General features: G+C 45.2%; 1 protein-coding gene across 1 annotated transcript in view; it reads right to left on the reverse strand.

Annotated features, from left to right (window-relative positions):
• Nucleotides 1-17,523: 17,523 nt before the first annotated feature.
• LOC138666585 (zinc finger protein Xfin-like) overlaps nt 17,524-26,896 on the reverse strand; it is a 162,944-nt gene continuing 153,571 nt past the window's right edge. Inside the window, exon 26 of the mRNA XM_069754786.1 lies at nt 17,524-19,123. Coding sequence (XP_069610887.1) covers nt 18,306-19,123 — 818 coding nt within the window. The 3' untranslated portion in view covers nt 17,524-18,305. The remainder of the gene's footprint in view (nt 19,124-26,896) is intronic.

Below are 26,896 nucleotides of genomic sequence, written 5' to 3' on the forward strand. Positions count from 1 at the left end.
GCTCTGTTTACAGACTGTGTAATACTCTGCACTTTTTTTGGGTGAAGACAATGATGAGCACTTCAAATAGGGGATGTGGCCATGGAGCTGCTTATTCGTGTAGCTGCTAAACGGAGAGAAAGGACGTGCTCGATCTATGCCTTCCTTGCTCTGGTGCAGGACTTTCTGTGCAATTTCATAGGCATGAGTACCACTGGATGAACGGTGAGGCCAGAACAAGTAGAGGTGGTTTTAGATTGGTTGTCTGAGAGTGCCTTCAGTTCCATTGCTTAGTCTTCCACCCTGTCCCCTGCTGAAAGCGCAGATTTTGTACCTGTGGCCCATGGGCATCTGTCTTCCACCTCACCCCCTTGCAAGTCAGGAAACCAGTCTGAGTCGGGAGAATACCTGATCCAGAGTATTCCCATCTTCATGTGTAGGAGAGTTGGAAAGCTGTGAAAGGCCAAAGGAGGACGTTAAAGAAAGAGGATAAGTGGTAGATGAGAGTTGCAATGGGGATATTAAAATTCCCCATGATAAGGGTCGGAATATTGCAGGATAGAAAGCGTGGCAGAGTAGAAATATTTTTTAAAGCACACTATTCGTACAGACATGGCTGCAGAGTATACACAGAGGCTTTTTGACACAGTAGATGTAACAAGAAAACATGAGCCCTCTGGAATATTGGTGCAATATGTGCCATTAATGAAGAGAGACTGCCATCCGCTGGCCAGCCAAAATCAAGAGGAACCAAAGTGTGCTGGAAGGTTTGCAGAGGGAAGAACCTTGTGTGCTGGAACAGATCAGGTGACCCTCTGTAATAACTTCCCTGATATAAAAGCCCAGTGCACCAAACCACAAAGGGTAGGGTAGACGGGCTCCAAAGACTCCACTGAGACCAATGTGACAGGCCTCAGCAGAGAGTTTGTGCTACCTGGGTGTCTATCACTACCTGGCAAGGTCCAGATCCCCCGGAAGACATCCCAGAGTATGGCTTAAGCTGGTTAGAGCCATAATCTGCACCCAATGATGGTCAAGCCTCCAAAGTCGGACTACATGTGTCAAGAGTTGAGGCCCGGTCCTCTCTGCATCGAGCCTGAGAGACCTTCACTGCCGGTCAAGCCGAAAAGGGCAGTGCGGCGACTGTGACAGGAGTGGCATGCCTGTGAGAGAGGAGGAACAATGCAAGTGAGCAGGGCTGTCACTTTCAGTTATCACATACGGTACCGGGGCCGGATCAAACTAGAATCACAGGATGGGAGGGGGCCGCTTGGTGTGTGGGAATCTCACGGAGCTTTAGTAGACTAAGTCAGCAGGTAAACCGGGTGACCCCCGCTAGAGCCTCAGCATCAAGTGAGAACTCATATGGTGTCTCCCAAAACTGGGCGCACCACTAACTAAGTACTGAGAGACTTTCTAGCTTGTTCATAACCTGTTATAATCATCTATACTATTAAACTGCATATTTAATAACCCTCATTGTTTAGAAGTTATAGTTGTATAAAAATACCAATATATCAACCACTGGCTGTTTCCGCCTCGTGATCTCTGTACGTTGCATCCAGGCACCTGCATTACATTTGCTGAGGTCAGCAGGGTGCAACATTCAGACCCAGAGATGGCGGTCCAGTCTGTGACCAAGCCCGGCAAGGGAAATATAACATTGGGGGCTATGCTCAGCAACCTTCCCAAGTTCACAGGGAGCAGTGTGTCACTGTGGGACTGGGTAGAGAGGCTGAAAAGCATGCTACGAATGTATCTTCTGACTCCTTCCGTTCAGGCCGAGCTAGCCCTCCTGACCCTTGACAGGGAGGCCTGGCTGATGATTATGTACCACCCACCTAGAGATCGTGACATTGTGGAAAGGTGATAAAAATATTGGAGAATATGCATGGTAACACAATGGACCTGGGGCACCTCTGCATGCAGTTGTTCCAGCGGGTCCAAGGAGAAAGTGAGAACATAGCTCAGTATATTAATGCATTGCAAGAAGTGATGGTCCATATCACCAAGAAGACCCGGGATGGGCACCGAGAACTGGGCCCCTTGGAGGAAGGGACCAATTAATTGCTGGACTGAAGGATCCATATTGGAAATAGATTTTAAAGGAACGCCTATGCCTGAATCCTGGTATGGGATTTCTTGAGGTTAAGAAGTGGTCACCCCTTAGCACATACTGAGCTCAACTGGGTGCGGGAGATACGTCAAGAGATTCAGGACATTCGAGGTAAGCTGTGCAGCATCAAGGGGACCCCTGCTGCCAGCCCTCCTGCTGATCCCGCGACTTCACGTGGGAGGAGGTCAGAGCGAGAAAGTCGCTCCATCCGGACTCCATCACGCCACATACTTGGTCCATCAGTGGAACACAAGTGAGAGTGTTGGACCTGCGATGGAAGGGGTCATATTTCAAGAGACTGTGCCAATCGAGTAAGGAGACGGGGCACCCGTTAAACTAATGCACCACACGGTCGTGGAGCATACCGTGGGGTTTCGAGCCTCAGGGAGCAGAACAGAGAATTCTGAGGATTTTGTCTCTGAGAGACTCCTTACCTGAGCTGAATTCAATGGGCAACGCATTCACTGCTAGATGGACACAGGGTCTCAGGTGATCACAATGCTGAGGCGTATTTCCAGAGTCATTTTCCCAAAGTTGCTAACTCCAGAAAGGAACACACTATTTGACTGGTGGCAGCTAATCAACTGACTATCTCGGTAGCAGGAGTAGTGTGAATGTCTGTCCGGGTGTGCGGAAAGGATCTGGGGCGAAAAGGAAGTGTTGTTACAGGAGTCCGGAGGCGGAGGACCTATTGTAACCCTGGTGAATATGCTAAAAGAAGTGGGGCAATTCTTAGCAGAGGGCCACGATAAAAACAATTGGACCCATGCTACCTGTGACGTGGCCAGTAAGGTGTTGAAGCAACTAGTGCAAGTCAGTCAAATTCAGAAGTTACACTCTGCCTCCCAATATCTCGGCAAAGTATTGATTCCGCCAGAGACAACAGTGACACTGTCGGTGGGACAGACTGTACTCACTATGCCAGTACTGGCCCATGTATGCTTAGCGGGTGTGGATGTCCAGATTAAGCCTATAGATGGAGAAGTTAAATATTTTTTCTCACTTGATTTAACCAGTGGCTACTAGCAAGTACTGGTGGCTGAGAAGGATCACCCCAAAACAGCCTTTGTCCTCCCTATGGGCCTGTTCAAGTTAAACCGGATGCCTTTTGGACTGACGAATGCACCAGGAACCTTTCAGTGGTTGATGGAAAGATGCTTGGGGGACCTGAACATCGAAGCCACCTTGATCTATTTGGATGACATAATCATCTATTCTCACATGTTTGAAGAGCATCTTCACCAGCTGGAGCAAGAGCTGGAGCGGCTTCAAAGACACGGATTAAAAATTAAGCCCTGGAGTGTCACCTATTCAAATGAATACCTGGGACACAAAGTGTCTAATGTGGGAGTTTACCCCACATCAGAAAAGGTGGCTGCAGTACTGAAGTGGCCCATGCTCTCCGACCTGAGAGAACTGAGAGCCTTCTTAGGGCTAGCTGGAAACTTCCGCATGTTTGTAAAGGACTTTGCCAAGTTTGCATACCACTCAATGAGTTGTTGCGGGGTACTTCTCGGGGGAGCCAAACGTCAACCCATTCAATGGGGCCCACGGCAAGAAGAAGCATTTCAGGCATTGAAGATGGCATTGACGAATGACCAAGTCTTGGCCTATGCCGACTTCTCACAGCCCTTCCTGCTGTACACTGATAGAAGCCTACACGGACTGAGAGCAGTACTGCTTCAGGTACAAGAAGGAAGTGAGTGGGTAATCACATATGCCAGTAGGTCACTGAGAGACACAGGAAAAAATCCGGACAATTACAGTTCGTTCAAACTGGAATTGCTGGAGCTGGTATGGCCCATGTGTCACGATAATGTGAATATGCCATATTGTGAGTTTATGCAAGTAGAGGAGCTGCGGAGACACCATCACGTGTTTCTCAACGCAGGCAGTGAATAGCCAGGCCTTTCACCTGGAAGGAACAACCAAGGGAAGGGCAGCATCCAATAAAGGAAAACATCCAATAAAGGAAAACCACCTATGCCAAGCATGGTATCCATCCACAGACAGCTGTTTCGGGGTTTTTGCCCCTCATCAGTGTGGAGTAGGAAACTGGCTATCAGGAGCAGTGCCTAGTAGAAAGTCTATAAAGGCACGGATGATTGACCTCGTGGAGACCAAAACATCCAACACCGCGGAGACACCATCACGTGTTTCTCAACGCAGTGATCCAGAACACTGCCCCCAAATATGCAAATGCAAGTAGAGGAGCTGCGGAGACACCATCACGTGTTTCTCAACGCAGGCAGTGAATAGCCAGGCCTTTCACCTGGAAGGAACAACCAAGGGAAGGGCAGCATCCAATAAAGGAAAACACTGCCTGCGTTGAGAAACACGTGATGGTGTCTCCGCAGCTCCTCTACTTGCATTTGCATATTTGGGGGCAGTGTTCTGGATCACTGCGTTGAGAAACACGTGATGGTGTCTCCGTGGTGTTGGATGTTTTGGTCTCCACGAGGTCAATCATCCGTGCCTTTATAAACTTTCTCCTAGGCACTGCTCCTGATAGCCAGTTTCCTACTCCACACTGATGAGGGGCAAAAACCCCGAAACAGCTGTCTGTGGATGGATACCATGCTGTTGTGAATTCTGTGGCTGAATTCACTCCTGTGGTCACAAGTGGTACTGCAGCTTCTGAGCTTCCTCCCTCAGGTGTTCTGGTGAGCTCGTTAACTGCTTCATTACTTAACTCCGCCTGATGCTGCTATCCTTGCTCCTTGTCAATGTTTCAGTGTTGGATCTGAGCTTCTCCTGATTGTTCCTGTGACCTGCTGCTCTGTATAGCTAAGTGCTTTTTGCTTTTTTGTTGCTTTTTTCCTGTCCAGCTTGTCTTTTGTTTTGCTGGAAGCTCTGAGACGCAAAGGGTGTACCGCCGTGCCGTTAGTTCGGCACGGTGGGTTTTTTTTGCCCCCTTTGCGTGGTTTTGCTTTATGGTTTTTTGTAGACTGCAAAGTTCGCTTTACTGTCCTCGCTCTGTCCTAGAATATCGGGCCCCACTTTGCTGAATCTATTTCATCCCTACGTTTTGTCTTTTCATCTTACTCACAGTCATTATATGTGGGGGGCTGCCTTTTCCTTTGGGGAATTTCTCTGGGGCAAGTCAGGCCTATTTTTCTATCTTCAGGCTAGCTAGTTTCTTAGGCTGTGCCGAGTTGCCTAGGTAGTTGTTAGGCGCAATCCACAGCCGCTTTTAGTTGTGTTTAGGATAGGATCAGGTGTGCAGTCTACAGAGTTTCCACGTCTCAGAGCTCGTTCTTGTATTTTTGGGTATTTGTCAGATCACTGTGTGCGCTCTGATCGCTAAGCACACTGTGTTTCTGGATTGCCTTCATAACACCTGTCATTAGCAAACATAACACCATGCTTGGCATAGGTGGTTTTCCTTTATTGGATGTTTTCCTTTATTGGATGCTGCCCTTCCCTTGGTTGTTCCTTCCAGGTGAAAGGCCTGGCTATTCACTGCCTGCGTTGAGAAACACGTGATGGTGTCTCCGCAGCGCCTCTACTTGCATTTGCATATTTGGGGGCAGTGTTCTGGATCACTGCGTTGAGAAACACGTGATGGTGTCTCCGCGGTGTTGGATGTTTTGGTCTCCACGAGGTCAATCATCCGTGCCTATATTGTGAGCTTAGTTCTAGTAGGTTATATGGCTTCCAGACACACATGGCAGATTTCTCCCCCTCTGCATTCGCTCATACAACAAAGCCCTATGGCAGATACTCTGTGCAACTTGATACCAATGTGTGAGTAGTTTTTAGGGCTTTTAACTGCAGAAGACCAATCCCCGAAAGCCACTTATTCCCCCTCCCTTACCAACCCAAGGAATGTCTTTGATGAAGCCAAAACGTAAATAGTAGAAAGAAGAGTGCATATCATAACTCAGCCTACTTGAAAAAGGGAAACAAATTCCAAATGCGGTGAAATTGCAAAAAAATTCCACAACTGTTTTCTGGATTTTTTTTTTTTTACCATGTTCACCAAATACTAAAACTGACATGCTATTAGGATTATCCAGGACACTACAAGTTTATAGACACAAAACATGTCTAGATTCTTTTTTATTTAAGTGGTGAAATAAAATCCAGGGGATTGTTAAAAGTTTGTAAAAAAAAAAATTGTGTCATTTTCCGATACCCATTGTGTCTCCATTTTTCAGGATCTGGGGCTGGGTGAGGGCTTTTTTTTGTGTGCCGAGTTTTTAATACCATTTTGGTGTGTATATGATTTTTTTGATCATCCATTATTGCATTTTAAAGGGCACCTGTCACCCCCAAAATCTATGGTGAGGTAAGCTCACCATCAGGGGCTTATCTACAGCATTCGGTAATGCTGTAGATAAGCCCCCGATGTAACCTGAAAGAGGCGAAAAAGAGGTTAGATTATACTCGCCCAGGGGCGGACCCGCTGCGGTCCAGTCAAATGGGTGTCTCAGGTCGACTCCGGCGCCTCCCATCTTCATTCCATGACGTCCTCTTCTGGTCTTCACGTCGCGGCTCCGCCGCAGGCGTACTTTGTCTGCCCTGTTGAGGGCAGAGGAAAGTACTGCAGTGCGCAGGCGCCGGGCCTCTGACCTTTCCGGCGCCTGCGCACTGTAGTACTTTGCTCTGCCCTCAACGTCATGGAATGAAGATGGGAGGCGCTGTTCCAGACCTGAGACATCCATTGGAGCAGGACCGCCCCTGGGTGAGTATAATCTAACCTCTTTTTCTCCTCTTTCAGGTAACATCAGGGGCTTATCTACAGCATTACAGAATGCTGTAGATAAGCCCCTGATGACTGTGAGCTTACCTCACCATCGATTTTGGGGGTGACAGGTTCCCTTTAATGCAATGTTGTGACGACCAAAAGAAATCTGGGGTTTGGATTTACCAATCGTATTAATTTGTTTTATAGCTTGATAGATCGAGCGATTTTGAAAGCAGCGATACCAAATATGAGTATATTTGATTTTTTTTGTTTTATTTTGAATGGGGCAAAAGGGGGGTGATTTGAACTTATATATTTTTAAAAACTTTTTTTTTTACACTTTGCATGCTTCAATAGTTCCATGGGAGACTAGAAGCTGCAGTTGTCTGATAGGCTCTGCTACATAAAGGCAATGATCAGATCACCTGTATGTAGCAGAAATGCTCACTTGCTATGAGCGCTGACCAGCAGAACCCTCCATGAGTGACCCCATTTTACAAACTACACCTCTCAATGAATTCATCTAGGCGTGCCGTGATCATATTGACATGAGAGGTGTGTCACAGAATTTGATACCATTGGGCATTGAAGAAAAAATAATTTACATTTTTACAACCAAGATTGTGTGTTAGCTCCAAATTTTACATTTTCATACTAGAAAATGGGTACAAATGGCAACAAAATTTGTCCAACAATTTCTGCTGAATGTAGAAATACCCCATATGTGGCTGTACAGTACTGCTTAGTCACACTGTGAGATTCTGGAGGGATGGAGCGCTATTTGCCTCCTGGAGCGCAGATTTTCCGACAATAGTTTGCAGACTCCATATACAGAGCCTCTAAGTGCTAGAAGAACAGAATCCCTCAAGTGAACCCATTTTATAAATTATACTCCTTTGAGAATTTATCTACAGGTGTAGTGACGATTTTGACTCCATGGGTGTTTTCCAGAAACAAGCAGTAATGGATGTTGCCGAGTGAAAACTGCAAACTGCCGTTGTAGTAACCAGTATGCTATGCCCAGTTCATGCTTTTGGAGACATTTACCCTTCAATTAGGCAGGTTCTCATCATTACAGAAATGCCAAACGTGGGCGCCAAATGTGCTTTAGGCACACATGGGCTCAGAAGGGAGGGGACATTTGGATTTGGGAGTGCAGAATTTCCTGAATTTCTTTTGAGGGGCGAGGAGCCATTTAGCTTTTCCAGAGCCTTTGTGCTACCAGTATCTTGGAAGCCTGCTATATGTCTGTTAACAGATGACAGACCAGAGTGGGGACTTGCTTTTTTTTATGGATTGAGCATTTTACAAAATGTTTGGGATCACATTTATCATGCGCTCTACATTGAGCTCTTATTTTGGGGTTTCCATCTATATCTCTTAGTGATGTGACAGATGAAACCACCGAGTGATCCATTCACTATAATGAAGCAGAAGAGTAACTCTGAGCTTTGACTGGTCTCTGTTCAGCAGTGCCCTTCTTTTCACAAGTGTACAAAATTGTGGTTGAGAGCTCTTTTATACACACCAAAGAAGACTGACACCGCTGGATCACTGGTCCCATGGTGTCCACAGTGCCTCCACATACCTCATTATAGAGAATCTTCCACCGCGGGTTCCGTCTGAATCCTGAATTTCAGAGATTTACACGGAAACCCCAGTATAAGCGCTCAGCACAGAGTGCAGGATGTTGTGAATTCTGTGGCAGAGCTCCCTCCTGTGGTCACAAGTGGTACTTCGGCTGATTCTCTCTGTGAGCTTCCGTTGGTGGAGGGAAGTGGTACTGCGGCTTCTGAGTTTCCTCCCTCAGGTGATGTGGTGAGGTCGTTAGGTGCTGCTCTACTTAACTCCACCTAGTGCTTTGAGCCTGGCTTCCTGTCAATGTTCCAGTATTGGACTTGTTTTCCTCCTGGATCGTTCCTGTGGCCTGCTGCTCTGCATAGCTAAGTTTTCCTTTGCTATTTTGTTTGCTTTTCTTCTGTCCAGCTTATCTATTTGTTTGCTGGAAGCTCTGGGACGCAGAGGGTGTACCTCCGTGCCGTTAGTTCGGTACGGGGGGTCTTTTTGCCCCCTTTGCGTGGTTTTTAGGGTTTTGTGTTGACCGCAAAGTTACCTTTCCTATCCTCGCTCTGTTCAGAAAGTCGGGCCTCACTTTGCTAAATCTATTTCATCTCTACGTTTATCTTTTCATCTTAACTCACAGTCATTATATGTGGGGGGCTGCCTTTTCCTTTGGGGTATTTCTCTGAGGCAAGGTAGGCTTATTTTCTATCTTCAGGCTAGCTAGTTTCTCAGGCTGTGCCGAGTTGCATAGGTAGCGTTAGGCGCAATCCACGGCTGCCTCTAGTGTTGTTGGAGAGGATCAGGGATTGCGGTCAACAGAGTTCCCACGTCTCAGAGCTCGTTCTATGTTTTTGGATTATTGTCAGATCACTGTGTGTGCTCTGACCTCTATGTTCACTGTGGTACTGAATTGCCTAATCATAACAGTACAGGAAGCCAAAAGTACTAATGATTCTCAATAGAGGGAAAGAAGAAGTTCTGAGACCATTTTTTTTTCTCTGCACTGTGTTTTGCCTTTTTTTCCCCCTAGACATTTGGGTGGTTCAGGACACAGGTGTAGCAATGGACATTAGAAGTCTGTCTTCATGTGTGGATCAGCTCTCGGCAAGAGTACAAAAGATTCAAGACACTATTGATCAGAAATCTATGTTAGAACCAAGAATTCCTATTCCTGATTTGTTTTGTGGTGATAGAACTAAGTTTCTGAGTTTCAAAAATAATTGTAAACTATTTCTTTTTTGCGTGGCGACCCTCAGGACTGGGCATTTTCTCTTGCGCCAGGAGATCCTGCATTAAGTAATATCGATGCGTTTTTCCTGGCGCTCGGATTGCTGTACGATGAACCTAATTCAGTGGATCAGGCAGAAAAAAATTTGCTGGCTCTTTGTCAGGGTCAGGATGAGATAGAGTTATATTGTCAGAAATTTAGAAAGTGGTCCGTGCTCACTCTATGGAATGAATCTGCGCTGGCAGCTATGTTCAGAAAGGGTCTCTCTGAAGCCCTTAAGGATGTCATGGTGGGATTTCCTATGCCTGCTGGTCTGAATGAGTCTATGTCTTTGGCCATTCAGATTGGTCGACGCTTGCGTGAGCATAAATCTGTGCACCATTTGGCGGTATTACCTGAGCTTAAACCTGAGCCTATGCAGTGCGATAGGACTTTGACCAGAGTTGAACGGCAAGAACACAGACGTCTGAATGGTCTGTGTTTCTACTGTGGTGATTCCACTCATGCTATCTCTGATTGTCCTAAGCGCACTAAGCGGTTCGCTAGGTTTGCCACCATTGGTACAGTACAGTCAAAATTTCTTCTGTCCGTTACCTTGATCTGCTCTTTGTCATCGCATTCTGTCATGGCATTTGTGGATTCAGGCGCTGCCCTGAATTTGATGGACTTGGAGTATGCTAAGCGTTGTGGGTTTTTCTTGGAGCCCTTGCAGTGTCCTATTCCATTGAGAGGAATTGATGCTACGCCTTTGGCCAAGAATAAGCCTCAGTACTGGACCCAGCTGACCATGTGCATGGCTCCTGCACATCAGGAGGTTATTCGCTTTCTGGTGTTGCATAATCTGCATGATGTGGTCGTGTTGGGGTTGCCATGGCTACAGGTCCATAATCCAGTATTGGATTGGAAATCCATGTCGGTGTCCAGCTGGGGTTGTCAGGGGGTACATGGTGATGTTCCATTTCTGTCAATTTCGTCATCCACCCCTTCTGAGGTTCCAGAGTTCTTGTCTGATTACCGGGATGTATTTGATGAGCCAAAGTCCGATGCCCTACCTCCGCATAGGGATTGTGATTGTGCTATCAATTTGATTCCTGGTAGTAAGTTCCCAAAAGGCCGATTGTTTAATTTGTCTGTGCCTGAGCACGCCGCTATGCGCAGTTATGTGAAGGAGTCCCTGGAGAAGGGGCATATTCGCCCGTCATCGTCGCCATTAGGAGCAGGGTTCTTTTTTGTAGCCAAGGATGGTTCGCTGAGACCTTGTATAGATTACCGCCTTCTAAATAAGATCACGATTAAATTTCAGTACCCCTTGCCGTTGTTATCTGATTTGTTTGCTCGGATTAAGGGGGCTAGTTGGTTCACCAAGATAGATCTTCGTGGTGCTTATAATCTTGTGCGAATTAAGCGAGGCGATGAATGGAAAACTGCATTTAATACGCCCGAGGGTCATTTTGAGTATCTAGTAATGACATTCGGACTTGCCAATGCTCCATCAGTGTTTCAGTCCTTTATGCATGACATCTTCCGAGAGTACCTGGATAAATTCCTGATTGTGTACTTGGATGACATTTTGATCTTCTCGGATGATTGGGAGTCTCATGTGAAGCAGGTCAGAACGGTTTTTCAGGTCCTGCGTGCTAATTCTTTGTTTGTGAAGGGATCAAAGTGTCTCTTTGGTGTGCAGAAGGTTTCATTTTTGGGGTTCATCTTTTCCCCTTCTACTATCGAGATGGATCCTGTTAAGGTCCAAGCCATCCATGATTGGACTCAGCCGACATCTCTGAAAAGTCTGCAAAAGTTCCTGGGCTTTGCTAATTTTTATCGTCGCTTCATCTGCAATTTTTCTAGTATTGCTAAACCATTGACCGATTTGACCAAGAAGGGTGCTGATGTGGTCAATTGGTCTTCTGCTGCTGTGGAAGCTTTTCAAGAGTTGAAGCGTCGTTTTTCTTCTGCCCCTGTGTTGTGTCAACCAGATGTTTCGCTTCCGTTCCAGGTCGAGGTTGATGCTTCTGAGATTGGAGCATGGGCTGTTTTGTCGCAGAGAGCTTCTGATTGCTCAGTGATGAAACCGTGCGCCTTCTTTTCCAGGAAGTTTTCGCCTGCTGAGCGAAATTATGATGTGGGCAACCGAGAGTTGCTGGCCATGAAGTGGGCATTCGAGGAGTGGCGTCATTGGCTTGAAGGAGCTAAGCATCGCGTGGTGGTATTGACTGATCATAAGAACTTGACTTATCTCGAGTCTGCCAAGCGGTTGAATCCTAGACAGGCTCGTTGGTCGCTGTTTTTTGCCCGTTTTGATTTTGTGATTTCGTACCTTCCGGGCTCTAAAAATGTGAAGGCGGATGCTCTGTCTAGGAGTTTTGTGCCCGACTCTCCGGGTTTGTCTGAGCCGGCGGGTATCCTCAAGGAAGGAGTAATTGTGTCTGCCATCTCCCCTGATTTGCGGCGAGTGCTGCAAAAATTTCAGGCTAATAAACCTGATCGTTGTCCAGCGGAGAAACTGTTTGTCCCTGATAGGTGGACGAATAAAGTTATCTCTGAGGTTCATTGTTCGGTCTTGGCTGGTCATCCTGGAATCTTTGGTACCAGAGAGTTAGTGGCTAGATCCTTTTGGTGGCCATCTCTGTCGCGGGATGTGCGTACTTTTGTGCAGTCCTGTGGGATTTGTGCTCGGGCTAAGCCCTGCTGTTCTCTTGCCAGTGGGTTGCTTTTGCCCTTGCCAGTCCCGAAGAGGCCTTGGACACATATCTCTATGGATTTTATTTCAGATCTTCCCGTTTCTCAAAAGATGTCAGTCATTTGGGTGGTCTGTGATCGCTTTTCTAAGATGGTCCATTTGGTACCCTTGTCTAAATTGCCTTCCTCCTCTGATTTGGTGCCATTGTTCTTCCAGCATGTGGTTCGTTTACATGGCATTCCAGAGAATATCGTTTCTGACAGAGGTTCCCAGTTTGTTTCGAGGTTTTGGCGAGCTTTTTGTGGTAGGATGGGCATTGACTTGTCTTTTTCCTCGGCTTTCCATCCTCAGACTAATGGCCAGACCGAACGAACCAATCAGACCTTGGAAACATATCTGAGATGTTTTGTTTCTGCTGATCAGGATGACTGGGTGTCCTTTTTGCCTTTGGCTGAGTTCGCACTTAATAATCGGGCCAGCTCGGCTACCTTGGTTTCGCCATTTTTCTGCAACTCTGGGTTCCATCCTCGTTTCTCGTCAGGACAGGTTGAGTCTTCGGACTGTCCTGGTGTGGATACTGTGGTGGACAGGTTGCAGCAGATTTGGACTCAGGTAGTGGACAATTTGACCTTGTCCCAGGAGAAGGCTCAACGTTTTGCTAATCGCAGACGCTGTGTGGGTCCCCGACTTCGTGTTGGGGATCTGGTTTGGTTATCTTCTCGTCATATTCCTATGAAGGTTTCCTCTCCTAAGTTTAAACCTCGTTTCATTGGTCCGTACAGGATTTCTGAGGTTCTTAATCCTGTGTCTTTTCGTCTGACCCTTCCAGATTCTTTTTCCATACATAACGTATTCCATAGGTCATTGTTGCGGAGATACGTGGCACCTATGGTTCCATCTGTTGACCCTCCTGCCCCGGTTTTGGTGGAGGGGGAGTTGGAGTATATTGTGGAGAAGATTTTGGATTCTCGTGTTTCAAGACGGAAACTCCAGTATCTGGTTAAGTGGAAGGGTTATGCTCAGGAAGATAATTCCTGGGCCTTTGCCTCTGATGTCCATGCTCCCGATCTTGTTTGTGCCTTTCATGTGGCTCATCCTGGTCGGCCTGGGGGCTCTGGTGAGGGTTCGGTGACCCCTCCTCAAAGGGGGGGTACTGTTGTGAATTCTGTGGCAGAGCTCCCTCCTGTGGTCACAAGTGGTACTTCGGCTGATTCTCTCTGTGAGCTTCCGTTGGTAGAGGGAAGTGGTACTGCGGCTTCTGAGTTTCCTCCCTCAGGTGATGTGGTGAGGTCGTTAGGTGCTGCTCTACTTAACTCCACCTAGTGCTTTGATCCTGGCTTCCTGTCAATGTTCCAGTATTGGACTTGTTTTCCTCCTGGATCGTTCCTGTGGCCTGCTGCTCTGCATAGCTAAGTTTTCCTTTGCTATTTTGTTTGCTTTTCTTCTGTCCAGCTTATCTATTTGTTTGCTGGAAGCTCTGGGACGCAGAGGGTGTACCTCCGTGCCGTTAGTTCGGTACGGAGGGTCTTTTTGCCCCCTTTGCGTGGTTTTTAGGGTTTTGTGTTGACCGCAAAGTTACCTTTCCTATCCTCGCTCTGTTCAGAAAGTCGGGCCTCACTTTGCTAAATCTATTTCATCTCTACGTTTGTCTTTTCATCTTAACTCACAGTCATTATATGTGGGGGGCTGCCTTTTCCTTTGGGGTATTTCTCTGAGGCAAGGTAGGCTTATTTTCTATCTTCAGGCTAGCTAGTTTCTCAGGCTGTGCCAAGTTGCATAGGTAGCGTTAGGCGCAATCCACGGCTGCCTCTAGTGTTGTTGGAGAGGATCAGGGATTGCGGTCAACAGAGTTCCCACGTCTCAGAGCTCGTTCTATGTTTTTGGATTATTGTCAGATCACTGTGTGTGCTCTGACCTCTATGTTCACTGTGGTACTGAATTGCCTAATCATAACAGCAGGATAAATGTGCGCCAAACCTTACTGCGATCTTTGGGAGGCAGAATGAAAACATCAACAGCAGGTAAAGAATTGATTTTTAGTTTTCACGCCGTTCCTCATACAGTATAAATGATTAGGCGACTATATTGTTTTGGTCAGTGCGATTACAGTGATACCAGATTTATATCAGGTTTTTATGTTTGGCTGCAGTCACACACTAAAACACTTTTTTATTGCAATAACTAGTTTTTGCATCCCCATATTTAGACAGCTATAATTGTTCCATATTTTGGCCAACAGTCATGTGAGGGCTTGTTTTTTGTGAGACGAGTTGACGTTTTTATTGGTACCATTTTTGGGCACATTACATTTTTTAATCACTTTTTATTCCAATTTTTGGGAGGTAAAATGATCAAAAACCAGTAAGGAATTGTTTTTCTGAGGTTTTTTCTATACCGTTCCGCATATGATAAAATTGATAAGGCAGTTTTATTCTACAGGTCAGTATGATTACAATGATACTTCATTTATATAGTTTTTATGTTTTGGCGCTTTTACACAATTAAAATTATTTTATAGAAAAAATTATTATTTTTGCATTGCTATATTCTGAGAGCTATAATTTTTTATTTTTCCACTGATGGAGCTTTATGCCAGCTTATTTTTCGCAGGACCAGATGTTTTCATCGGTTCTATTTTGATTTACATTCTTCTTTTTGATTGCACTTTATGTTCAGCGGTATGATGATAAAAAAACGAAGACAAAATAATGCTTTATTCATTTTTTTGTTCACTGAAGTGGTCAACTAGTGGAACAGTTTTGTAGAGCAGGTCATTCTGGATGTGGCTATACCAAATGTATATACTTTTTTTGTTTATTTTTTTTATATAAATAAATGTATTTATTGGATTAATATTTTTCTTTTTTTCTTGTTCTTTATTTGGCTTTTTTTACATTCTTACACTTAATATTTTTTTTTTACTGTTTTACATTGTCCCAGGATGGGACATCATTGTGCTGTGACATAGCCCACTCCATGTGTGATCTCCTGGATGTTGCTGGGAGGGAGTTAAAGCGTTAATCTCCAGAAATAAGGATGAAGATTCGTCAGCTACTGTTTGCTCTATGCAGGAGCCACAAAGCTTCTTAGAATAATATTTATTTAATCGTATGAACATATATTTAAACATCATATAAGAATAAATAAATGATAAACAGTGATTGAAAAGAACAAAGGAATAGAAATCAGAGTCGGATATCGAGATTTCCTATGTATGCAATAACATTGTCATTTCCAGTATAGAAATCATTCTTGTCACCAGTATAAGATCTGAGGGGACATAGCTCGACAACGTGCTGAATTGTTGATGGTCAGCTCCACAGTCACAGGCAGGAGAGTCCGATTTTCCTCACTTATGCATAAGATCTGCACAGACGCCAAAGTTTGTTCTGATACGATTCAAAGTGATCCAGGTTTTCCTTGGCAGATTGAAGCCTGGTGGTGGATTTTGAAAGTGAGGAAACGTTTGAGGCTCACCGTCTACTGCACTGACTCAAAGTTCACGCCATTTCTCTTCTAAATTGAAATCATGTTCATACAGGGTAATTGCGGTTTGGATGGGTGGATGTCTTGATTTCAGTCGCTGTATTTGACCATCCTGGATATTTTGATATATTGGGAGATTTTCATTATTCACTACTTTGTTGAATTCTTTAAGTAGGAGCTCTTGTCTTCTCAGATTTGCAGGTGCGATATGGCTCAAGACAGGTAACCAGTGGACGGGCGTAGGTCTGATAGCACCAGAAATTATGCTATCAGACCTACACCCGTCCACTGTTACTGGTTATTAGAATAATAATAATAATAATGATGTAATTTTTTATTCTATAGCACCAACATATTCGGCAGCACTTTACATTGTATGTTCAATCTGCTTTATTAAAAATACTTTACAATTTAACAAAAAAGAATGAATCAGAAGCATTCCAAACAGCACTTTACATTTTAGAGGGGATTTGTACAGACAATAGACATTTCAGAATAACACATCACTCAACAAAAGGAGCGAGGGCCCTGCGTGCAGGATTACAATATGCTTTGGGCAAATTTTCTCTACACATGGCCTCCTTCACATCTCAGTATCTCCAGTACATGTAGTGATAGTTTTCACACATACTGGAGACACTCCGCACATTTTAGTGTGTTTCCACGGACCATGTATCCATGTGCAAAACATGTTGACATGTTTTTTTGCCAGAAGCATGGTCCGCTGTGCGCACGTGCACACTGATGACACACAGATGACATCAGTGTGTCATGAGTTTTACTACGTACCGACTTCTAGGAAGACATACAGTTAGCGATGTTCCCAGGAGCCCAATAATGTATCCATCTCTCATTATTATTGCCTGGTCTACCTGCAATCAGCAACAATCAGCATGGTGCAACACATCATAAGTACTCAACTCATCCTATGCATTGGAAACTATTGTACAAGGAGGACACTTTGTGTAATTTACATCACCACTGGGCAATACAGGATCTTCCACACTGCCCCAATTCTCACCATAGCAGCACACCCACTGCCAAGAGGAAGGGGTACTTCCAGGTTTTTCTTTTCGATACTGGAGGAGGGGGCTACTCCAATTGGAGGCAGAACTCCCGCTCACTCCCCAGGTGCCTTAATCATTCGAACCCTGGTCACGCTTTCTGAACTCGGAAGCAGCCAGCTGACTGGGCACATGCGCCTCCATGCCTGAAAGCACTATCATCTCTTACAGAGTGCGTGCATGTGTCACATGTGTCCCCGACATGGAAGCGGCCACATGGAAGCAGCCCGCCAGGAGCACAGAGGCGTCCCCTTCCTATTTTAGCAACTGCAGGGAAAGAAGGGAGGGCATAATTCACTGGAGCCAACAGGACCAAGGGATCCATGTCAGCTACTTAAGGTACTGTTACACTAAACGACTTACCAACGATCACGACCAGCGATACGACCTGGCCGTGATCGTTGGTAAGTCGTTGTGTGGTCGCTGGGGAGCTGTCACACAGACAGCTCTCTCCAGCGACCAACGATCAGGGGAAAGACTTCGGCATCGTTGAAACTGTCTTCAACGATGCCGAAGTCCCCCTGCAGCACCCGGGTAACCAGGGTAAACATCGGGCCGCGCTTAGTAACCCGATATTTACCCTGGTTACCATTGTAAAAGTAAAAAAAAAAAAACACTACATACTCACATTCCGATGTCTGTCACGTCCCCCGCCGTCAGCTTCCCGCACTGACTGTGTCAGTGCCGGCCGTAAAGCAGAGCACAGCAGTGACGTCACCGCTGTGCTCTGCTTTACGGCCGGTGCTGACAGTAGGTGCAGGGAAGCTGACGGCGGGGGACGTGACAGACATCAGAATGTGAGTATGTACTGTTTTTTTTTTTAACTTTTACAATGGTAACCAGGGTAAATATCGGGTTACTAAGTGCGGCCCTGCGCTTAGTAACCCGATATTTTCCCTGGTTACAAGTGAACACATTGCTGGATCGGCGTCACACACGCCGATCCAGTGATGACAGAGGGTGATCAGCGACCAAAAAAAGGTCCTGATCATTACCCACGACCAACGATCTCCCAGCAGGGGCCTTATCGTTGGTCGCTGTCACACACAACGAGATCGTTAGCGGGATCGTTGCTACGTCACAAAAAGTGTGACGTTGCAACGATATCGTTAACAACATCGTTATGTGTGAAGGTACCTTTACTCTGGGAACGCCTCTGCAATCTCTGAAGAAATCTCCCCAGGTACATCTGTCTTCACACTACAGGGGTATAGATCTCCTCCTCACAGAAACACGAAACCACACTGAGGCATACATAGAGGTATCACCTTTTTATTCTGTAGGTTTCTTGTTCCTGGAAGTGGATGCTCTATTGCGGTCAGTGTGTAGGAAAAAATATGATTTTCAAGTAAAACATTTCTCACTTTCTATGTATGATAATGGCTTCTTCCCCACGTGAAATTTTTGATGTTCAAGAAGGCGCTATTTGCGGATAAAACATTTCCCACATTTTAAACACGAAAAGGGCTTCTCCCCTGTGTGAATTCTCTGATGGCCAACTAAAACTGATTTCCAATAAAAACATTTCCCAATTCTGAACAGGAAAAGTGCTTCTCCTCTGTGTGAGTTCTCTGGTGTCTAAGAAAATTTGATTGATCTATAAAACATTTTTCACATTCTAAACATGAAAAAGGCTTCTCCCCTGTGTGAGATCTTTGGTGTGTAACAAGATGTGATTTATCTACATAACATTTCCCACATTCTGAACATGAATATGGTTTTTCCCCTGTGTGAGTTCTGTGATGTACAGCAAGACAGAATTTACTTCTATAACATTTCCCACATTCTAAACATGAAAATGGCTTCTCTCCTGTGTGAGTTTTCTGATGTCTAACAAGACAGGATTTACTTGTATAATATTTCCCACATTCTGAACATGAAAATGGCTTTTCCCCTGTGTGAGTTCTCCGATGACCAACTAGATGTGCTTTATCTGCAAAACATCGCCCACATTCTGAACATGAAAAAGGCTTCTCTCCTGTATGTAATTTATGGTGATAAACAAGATTTGATTTATGTGCAAAACATCTCCCACATTCTGAACATGAATATGGCTTCTCCCCTGTGTGAATTCTAAGGTGTTTAAGAAGATTTGATTTCCTAGGAAAATATTTTCCACATTCTGAACACAAATATGGCTTCTCCCCTGTATGAACTCTCGCACGTCTAAGAAGCCCTGATTTCTGGTTCAAATTTCTGCTACAGTCTGAATCTGGAATAATGGTATACACTTCAGTTATATCTTGTGTGATAACAAGATCATCTGATTTAAAAATTGAAGATGTCAGTTGTCCCTCTGATCTCCTAGTACGGTCATCTGTGAAGAATAAAAACATTTTTTTTTTCTTTTTATAAAATAGCCATAAAAATTATTTTGATAACATTTCTAAAATATCCATAGAAATTGCAAGTTATGTAGAAAAGTTAAATTATTCACTAAAAAAAGAACAGTTAATATACCAACAGTAGAGCTCAGAGTTGGAGTCATAACAGAATGATGTTTGACCCTCTTTCTTCGTTCTGGCTCCCAAATAATGGAATAAACCAAAAAATATTACATTGGCCAAAACGAAGGCTTGAGCTGCAGGTCACCACTAGGTAACACTCCTAGGCAGTGTTCAGTAGTGCAGCTGCTGACCCCACAAGGTCAGGTTCATTGAAGGGAGAAATGAGACCAGAGTCACTGACTGGCAGGATTCGTAGACTGATAGACAGTCTGAACAATGTGGAATTCAAAGATAGGTTCTTCTTCAGACGCAGAGGTCTCAGAAACAGGATCAGGTACCGCAGGGTCACCTACGCACCACACAAGACTACAGGATAAGGAAATAACTATAAAAGTTTAAGAACGGGGAACCTAGCAACATACAGTTGCACACACAAATGTAGGGAAATTGCAGGTGTTGCTCAGGCACCTCGCTATTGAGAAGAGTGTCTTTTATACAAGATGCCTCCCAGCTATTGGCTGGGGGCACCTTTGCAGGTGCGTGCGCTGCCCCTTTAAGAACAAGGCATGCACAAGGCATGTACAGGAGAAGGAAGTGGAGGACCAAGAGGGTACCGCCTTGGCTGAGTATGTCGACGTCTCCACATGGAGGGGGAAGAGGAACTCGCTATTCACGTTGCAGAACAAAAGTATATACAAGTGCAAAGTGTAAGTGCACATTCACACTGTGGCCACAAAAGGGGTTGTTCGGTCCAAATCGATAAGTCGATAAGTCTGAGTTTCTGACCCAGGACCAGAGGGTATGTATGCATTATACATACTCCTAGCCAGGGTCTAGTGGACGTGGCTTCGCTTCATACACTTGTACAGAAGCAAGGTCACACCCACTGGCATTATGTATAACTTATATACACCCTGTGGTCCAGGGTCAGAAACCGGAGAAGCCCAGCAGCGCACAATGAATGCGATGGGGAGATTCAGAAGTCTGAATCGCAGAGTGATTGCAGACATACCGATTTGGACAGGACAACCCCTTTATCTCCCAAGCCTGTTTTCACCTTCATAACCAGGACAAATTTTACAATTCTGACCAGTGTCACTTTATGTGGTAATTACTTTGGAACACTTCAACAGATCCCACTGATTATGATTTTTTCGTGACATATTGTACTTCACGATAGTGGTAAAATTTGTTCAATAAGACTTGCAATTATGTGGTAAAAAATAAATACATTTCTTTTGCAATTTTTTTACTTTTATGTCACACAAAATAGATAATAAATAACATTTCCCACATGTAACGATTTTGAAAAAAAATTTTTGTTACGAAGTTAGAAGTGTTATAAAGTTGACCCGCCATTTCCTATTTTTCCAACAAAATTCACAAGGTGCTTAAAACCACATTCAAGAAGTTTATTAACCCTTCAGGTGCTTTACAAGAATTTTTTCAAATGTGGAAAGAAAAATGAACATTTACCTTTTTTTCACAAAAACACCAAGGTTACTTATCGGTAGCCATTTTTTCCGGAACCCATGATATGATGGATCTGCCCAGCCAGGACAGGAGACCTACCGAAATAAAAGGGCAGCACCTCTCTCCGTTTCAGTTGGGTTACAGAGCATGAGAGGATCTCTGGGTTAATATACACACATAACCAACACCACATTATAAAACACTCAAACTATAGTGCACACCCATAGGGTGAGAAGTGGGGAATATAAGGGTGCTGTCATGGGTTCTGGAAAAATGGCTACCGGTAAGTAAACTTGGTGTTTCCCTTCACCCATGACAGCACACCTGAGAGAATTTGGGAGAATTTAAACACCTTAGGGAGGGAACACCACTTGCAGCACCTTTCTACCAAAGGTAATATCAGCAGAGGAGGACACATTCAGTCTATAGTGCTTAAAGAAAGTAAATGGTGAGGACCAGGTAGAGGCGTTACAGATCTGATCAATTGATACTGCCGCCTTTTGTGCCCAGGTTGCCCCGGCTCTGGTGGAGTAAGCCTTGATGCCTTCAAGAACCAGAGCACTACTCTTAGTGTAAGATAAGCTAATGGCCTCCCTGATCCATCTGGCAATAGTACCCTTGCACACCTTATACCCCTTTCTGCTACCCTGAAAGGCTACAAATAGGGACTGGTCTTTCCTCCACTAACTGGTCATGGACATATAGTCCAACATGGACCTCCTCACATCTAAGGTATGGAATTTTTCCTGGATTTCTAGGGTTATTACAAAAGGAAGGCAAAGTAATCTCTTGACTCCTAAGGAATTTAAGAACCACTTTAAGAAGATTTGCTGGGTTCAGCCTTAGAACAATTCTATCGTCACACACCTGTGTTTAGGGGGGATATATTTGGACAGGGCCTGTCTATCCCTCATCCCACGGGCTGATGTCAGGGCCACTAGTAAAACCATCTTAATTGTGAGGAACTTTGTAGATAAATCCTGTAAGAGCTCAAATGGGTCTCTAGTTAGCACCTCCAAAACTAGGTTCAGGTCCCATGGTGGAATTCTTTGGGACTATAACCAGTCTGGACCTACTACAGGATTTTATATGTTGAGACACCCATTTGTTTGCTGCTAGCTTACAATTATGCAAGGCACCCAGTGCCGATACTTGTACATTGAGAGTGTTAGTTGCTAACCCTAGTTCCATCCCCGATTGCAGAAATTCGAGAATGGACCGCATTAATGCCTCATCCCCTAAGGCAGTGTTCCCCAACTCCAGTCTGTGCCCAGGTTGCCAAGGCTCTAGTGGAGTAAGCCTTGATGACTTCAAGAACCAGAGCACTACTCTTAGTGTAAGATAAGCTAATGGTCTCCCTGATCCATCTGGCAATGGTACCCATGCACACCCCATACCCCTTTCTGCTACAAAAGGCTACAAATAGGGACTGGTCTTTCCTCCACTGACTGGTCATGGACATATAGTCCAACATGGACCTCCTCACATCTAAGGTATGGAATTTTTCCTCGCCTAGATTTTTAGGGTTATTAAAAAAGGAAGGCAAAGTAATCTCTTGACTCCTAAGGAATTTAAGAACCACTTTAAGTAGATTTGCTGGGTCCGGCCTTAGAACAATTCTATCGTCATACACCTCTGTTTAACACACATTGATGCCATCCACGCTCTGGGCTCTCTCACACTCCCATCTTTCCACGCCATCCATCTCCCTCCCTTCATCCATGGGCTCCCTGCTGCCATTTTCTCTATTGTCTTAGGGACTCTCTAGTTATTTACATGGGCTCTCCCCTGTCATTACCACCTGGTTCTATTGCAGCGCAGCATATCTATTTGACATTGCAGGTATTTAATATTGGATAATAACTTTGTCCACTATAACACATTTTTTCTGCGCTCTTGTTCCAATTTGTATAGTGCTATTTTGCACGCCTGAGGGATTTAGGATGGCTTCCTGTCACATTATGTGACCCCCTTTCTTTGGACAATTGCTTTATCTTTCCCAGACACCGTGCTTACACCTGTGGGGACGCCCACAATCTAGGGTCCGTGGTATGTGCACTCAGCCAACTATATTGACTTGATTGTTATTTTATTATTTATGGCTGGATTGTTATGACCTTATGATAACTTTTTGGTGTTTGTTTACATTATTCATGCATATTGCACTTCAATTATGAGTGCTTATGTTGCTATGGTATCATGTCCTAGGGTCACATAGATGTATTATTGTACATGGATGGGGGTGTTATCATTGTTGTTTTTAAATGTTTTTAATCATGCTTGTGATTTGGTGATAATAAAGTAAATAATAAAGTAGTTTTTGATATTTTTTGTACCTCGGGTGTGAACTTTCTGCATTTCACACTTGCGTCGTTTGGCGTACGTCGCAATGCGTCATTTTGGTGAAAAAACGCATCCTGCAAATGTGCCCGCAGGATGCGTTTTTTCTCCATAGACTTGTATTACCGACGCATTGCGAGGTATGGCCACACGTCGCATCCGTCATGTAACGGATGCATCGTGTTTTTGGCGGACGCGACGCACAAAAAAACGTTCAATATAACTTTTTTTGTGCGTCGTGTCTGCCATTTTCGACCGCGCATGCGCGGCCGAATCTCCGCCCCCTCCTGCCCGCTCATCGCAATGGGCAGCGGATGCGTTGTAAAACTGCATCTGCTGCCCACGTTGTGCGACATTTAACACACTGTCCGTCGGGCCGACGGTTTGCGACGGCCCCGTACCGACGCAAGTGTGAAAGTAGCCTTAGTCTTTCCTCTAGTTATTGTTCCCCCTCCTATGTGTTAGTAGCACCCTGTGACTATTATAATTGCATTTGAAATATACACTGTGGTGCACCCTGCCCTTTGTTGTTTAGCCATATCCGTGTGACACGCATCGGCACCAGGGAAGAAGCACTACAGTAAGCACTGTTCCTCGGCGGCGGGTGCTGAAGACGGCTCTCATCATTCTCCCCTGCTCTGCCAGCAATTGGCACGAACAGAGGAGAATGATGAGTTATATTAAAGTCAGAACGATGACAGCGGGTGAGGGCTTTTGGGACTATTGCGCCCATCAACCTACACCTGCTGCCACTAAGAACAGTGACAGCTGGAGCAGATGATGGGGGTATTCCTCACCCGCTGCCTGCGCTATAACTAAATAAATGAATGAAAAATCTGGCGTGCGTTCTCCTCTATTTTCGAAGACTGGCAAGCCTGGCAAAACTGATTTTAATATAACTCATCATTCTCCGCTGTTCGTGCCGATCGCCGGCAGAGCAGGGGAGAATGATGAGAGCCGTCTTCAGCACCCACCGCCAGGGAACAGCGCTTACAGTAGTGCAAGGGTGTCGCAAGTATTACACACACAGACACGGCTTTTCTGGTACTGGAAATAAACAGATGTGTGAAACCGGCCTCAGGTGAAATTGGGCCCATCTTACAGCCGGGATACAAGATGTTAGGGATCCTAGTAAGGACATTGCCTTTCTTAGTGTCATTCTCAGCTCGTCTACCACTGACAGAGCCAGGGCCATTATCTTGGCTTTTTGTCCTCTGATAGGAGACATACCTGGCACTAGGAGTCCAAAACCAGGCCCAGGAAGGACTGTATCCTTTCTGGTTTACATCTCAATTTGAGGGTATTTACCATCCAGCCCAGCTCTCCTAGGACCACCGTTGCCTCTCTCAGCTGTTCTGCACAGTAATCTTCAGATTATAAGGAAGTCGTCCAGGTAAGGGGTGGCGATGATGTTTCGAGAAAGAAGGTAGGCCATTACCTCCGATATTAGTTTGGTGAATACTTACGGAGCTATTGACAGTCCGCACGGAAGGGCTGTGTATTGGTAATGCCTGACCTGTCCCTGGACATACAGAGCCAACCTCAGGAATTTTTGATGGTCCTGATGGATTGGGCTGTGATAATAAGCATCCTTCAAATCGATGATGGCCATGAAACAATTTTGGAATAACAGCTTTCTAGCTGTGTTCACTGATGACATATTGAAGGAATAATTCACAATCCATCAGTTGAGTTTCCTCAGGTTGACAATAGTTCTTACGGAACCAGCTGGATTCTTTATCAAAAAGACGGGGGAATAAAATCCCCTTCCTATCTCTTCCTCCGGGACTTTGCACAGAACATGCTTTTGTAAGCGTCCCATGATCTCCACCTCCAGGGCCATCTGTTCTCCTGATGATTTCCTGAGGGGTGTTATTACAAAGGTCTGGCGAGGTGGACAGACAAAGTCTATCTTCACACCTTCCTTGATAATACCTAAGATCCAGTGACTGGGGAAGATGTTCACCCAGGCAGGGAGAAAGAGGGAGAGCCTTCCCCCTTCCTCTGACCTGACATCATTGGGAGGGCTTTTTGGAATATGTAGAGGGTCCTCCGAACATACACCCGGATTCCTTTCTAACCTTGAACTCCCACTTCTTCCTTTCTCCCGGAGCATGTCCCCTAATAAACTTCCTCCTCCAAAAGGAAGGATTCCTAGCTTCAGCAGGGAAACCAGGGAATCCATTGTTTTTGTCGCTTGCTTTCTCCAAAATGTCTTCCAATTTTTGCCCAAAGAGAAACTGGCTGTCACATGGGATAGATGAGAGTCTATTTTTTTAATTCAAGTCTCCCGGACACCTTTCTGCCATTAGGCCCATCTGACCGCATTGGACAGGCTCGCCGACCTAGCCGCTAACCTCACAGAGTCTGCAGAGGTGTCCGCCAGAAAGGCCGCTGCTCCGTGCAACAGAGGCATATTGGCTAAGATTCCATCTCTCGGGGCTTTGTTCCTATGCTGCTCCTCCATTTGTTGCAGCCAGATCATAAGGGATCGGACAGTACAAGTTTCGGCTATTGCCGGCTTCAGACACCCAACAGCTGCCTCCCAGGTGAGCCTCAAGAACCCATCAGCCTTTTTATCAAACGGGTCTCTAAGTCCTCAGAATACTCAAAGAGCAAGGCCGACATCTTGGAGGTTTTCACCACTGCCCCGTCGATTTTAGGGATTTTATCCCAACTCTCCAAATCTTTCGCCTCAAAGGGGTACCTCCGCTTTGAAGATGAGGGCAAGCTACCAGATCTTTCAAACTTTTTATAAATGAGAGCTCGTATCTGGAATTTACTGGAAAGATGAGCTTCCTCCTTTTTTCCAGGCCCACAAACCTTAGATAATGTAGGGACTTAGTTGCTTTCTCCACTTTCAGGCCCATTGTTGAACTTACTGCCCTGACCAATATCACTGTCCAAGGAAGAGGCGGATGGGGATTCACTATGGTATTCTCCGACAGACCGTGGAGAGGCCTCAGATTCTGTAACAACCTCCTGAGCTCTTTTGTTCTCCATTTTTAACAGGGTCTTAAGTGAACCTTCCACCTCAGCCCTGATCACAGACCTAAAGCTTATTGGTAAGTCAGGTGTCTCATCCCATATTGTTTTATGGATACAGTCCGAGCAAAGACTTTTATGCCAATGGACTGCCAGTGGGGTCCTACAAAGAGAATATTCTTTGTTTTTCTTCCTGGTGTTAGCTTTCATAGACCCCTAGTGATTTAAGCAAGAAATTACCCTTATTAACAAAAGGTGATATTCTCGTAGATCACTCACCACCCTGTTGTGAATTCTGTGGCTGAGTTCACTTCTGTGGTCACAAGTGGTATTGCAGTCTCTGGGCTTCCTCCCTCAGGTGTTTTGGTGAGCTCGTTGGCTGCCTTGCTATTTAGCTCCACCTGAGTCTGTCTTCCTTGCTCCTTGTCAATGTTCCAGTGTTGGATCTGAGCTACTGCATCTTTCCTTGGGCCTGCTGCTCTGCTAGATAAGTGCTTCTAGTTTGTTTTCTGTTTTTTCTGTCCAGCTTGTTATTATCTTTTGCTGGAAGCTCTGAGAAGCAAAGGGGTGCACCGCCGTGCTGTTAGTTCGGCACGGTGGGTCTTTTTGCCCCTTTGCGTGGTTTTCGTTTTAGGGTTTTTGTAGACTGCATAGTTCTCTTTGCTATCCTCGCTCTGTCTAGAATATCGGGCCTCACTTTGCTGAATCTATTTCATTCCTACGTTTGTCTTTTCATCTTGCTAACAGTCATTATATGTGGGGGCTGCCTATTCCTTTGGGGTATTTCTCTGAGGTAAGTCAGGCTTGTATTTCTATCTTCAGGCTAGTCAGCTCCTCAGGCAGTG

This window comes from Ranitomeya imitator, chromosome 2, assembly GCF_032444005.1.
Source record: "Ranitomeya imitator isolate aRanImi1 chromosome 2, aRanImi1.pri, whole genome shotgun sequence".
Classification (NCBI taxonomy): Eukaryota; Metazoa; Chordata; class Amphibia; order Anura; family Dendrobatidae; genus Ranitomeya; species Ranitomeya imitator.